The following is a 1,130-nucleotide window of genomic DNA, read 5'->3' as shown; positions in this document are numbered from 1 at the left end:
ATGCCACCAACACTGCTGGCGCGCAACCTTGCTGACTGACTGCATCGTCCAGGTCGTCTACGTCAGCTGCCTGCTCTTCACGGTTGGCTCCATTGTCTGCGCCGTGGCCCAGAACTTCACCGTCCTCCTCATCGGCCGCAGCATCCAGGGCATCGGGGGCGGCGGCATCATCGCCCTCAGCGAAGTCATCGTCACCGACCTCGTGCCCCTCGCCGTCCGTGGCCAGTGGCTGTCCATCCTCTCGGCCATGTGGGCCATCGGCACCGTCGCCGGGCCCCTCATGGGTGCCGGCTTTGCCCAGCACGCCACCTGGCGCTGGATCTTCTGGATCAACCTGCCCCTGATGGCCGTCGGCGTCCTCATGATCTACTTCTTCCTCAATCAGACCGAGCTGCCCGGCAACCTGCGCACCAAGCTCGCGCGCTTCGACTGGTTCGGCAGCTTCCTCTTCACCGCCGGCTCCACCATTCTGCTGTTCGGCATCTCGACCGGCGGCGTCATGTACGACTGGGGCTCCTTCCGCACCCTTCTGCCCCTGATCCTCGGCATCCTCACCCTGCCCGTGTTCGCCTACTGGGAGCTCCACTGGGCTAAAGAGCCCGTCATTGACAGAGGCATCTTCCGAAACTGGACCATGATTGCCAACTACATCATGACCGTCTTTCACGGCATGATCCTTTGTCGCTCATCTACTTCCTCAGTATGCTCCTCCCCCCCCCCCATTGTCTATTGGCGTTCCCCCCCCCTCCCATCTGACCCACGCCCCCAGTTTTGTACTACCAAGGCGGCAAGTTCTACTCCCCCATCATCTCCGCCCTCGCCTGGCTCCCCGAAAGCCTGACCGTCGCCCCCGCCGGCATCGTTGTCGGGGTCATCGCCGCCATCAAGGGCCACTACCGATGGTCGCTCTGGACGGGCTGGGCGCTGAAGACGCCCGGGCCCGGCCCCCTCTATCTCCTGAACCCCGACACGGCCGTCCGCCATTGGATCCCGGTTAACCTTCTCATGGGGGCGGCACGGGAGGGTCTTCCCCGCCAGGGGCCCTTTTTATCCAGGCGGGTTGGGCAAGCAATTAAACGCCTAGAACTTGGGTTATAGGGTTTCCTGGGACGTTTGGACAGACGTCGGTT

General features: G+C 63.2%; 1 protein-coding gene across 1 annotated transcript in view; it reads left to right on the top strand.

Annotated features, from left to right (window-relative positions):
- Positions 1 to 247: 247 nt before the first annotated feature.
- The window catches only part of VDBG_03856 (conserved hypothetical protein), a gene marked incomplete at both ends in the record, with an annotated part of 1,754 nt that continues 871 nt past the window's right edge, over positions 248 to 1,130 (top strand). Inside the window, 2 exons of the mRNA XM_003005857.1 lie at positions 248 to 700; positions 793 to 1,024. Of these exons, the coding sequence (XP_003005903.1) occupies positions 248 to 700; positions 793 to 1,024 (685 nt within the window). The remainder of the gene's footprint in view (positions 701 to 792; positions 1,025 to 1,130) is intronic.

Source organism: Verticillium alfalfae, genomic scaffold, assembly GCF_000150825.1.
Source record: "Verticillium alfalfae VaMs.102 supercont1.4 genomic scaffold, whole genome shotgun sequence".
In the NCBI taxonomy this organism is placed as follows: domain Eukaryota; kingdom Fungi; phylum Ascomycota; class Sordariomycetes; order Glomerellales; family Plectosphaerellaceae; genus Verticillium; species Verticillium alfalfae.
Note: the sequence above shows the minus strand (reverse complement) of the source record. Positions and strands in the feature narration are given on the sequence as shown.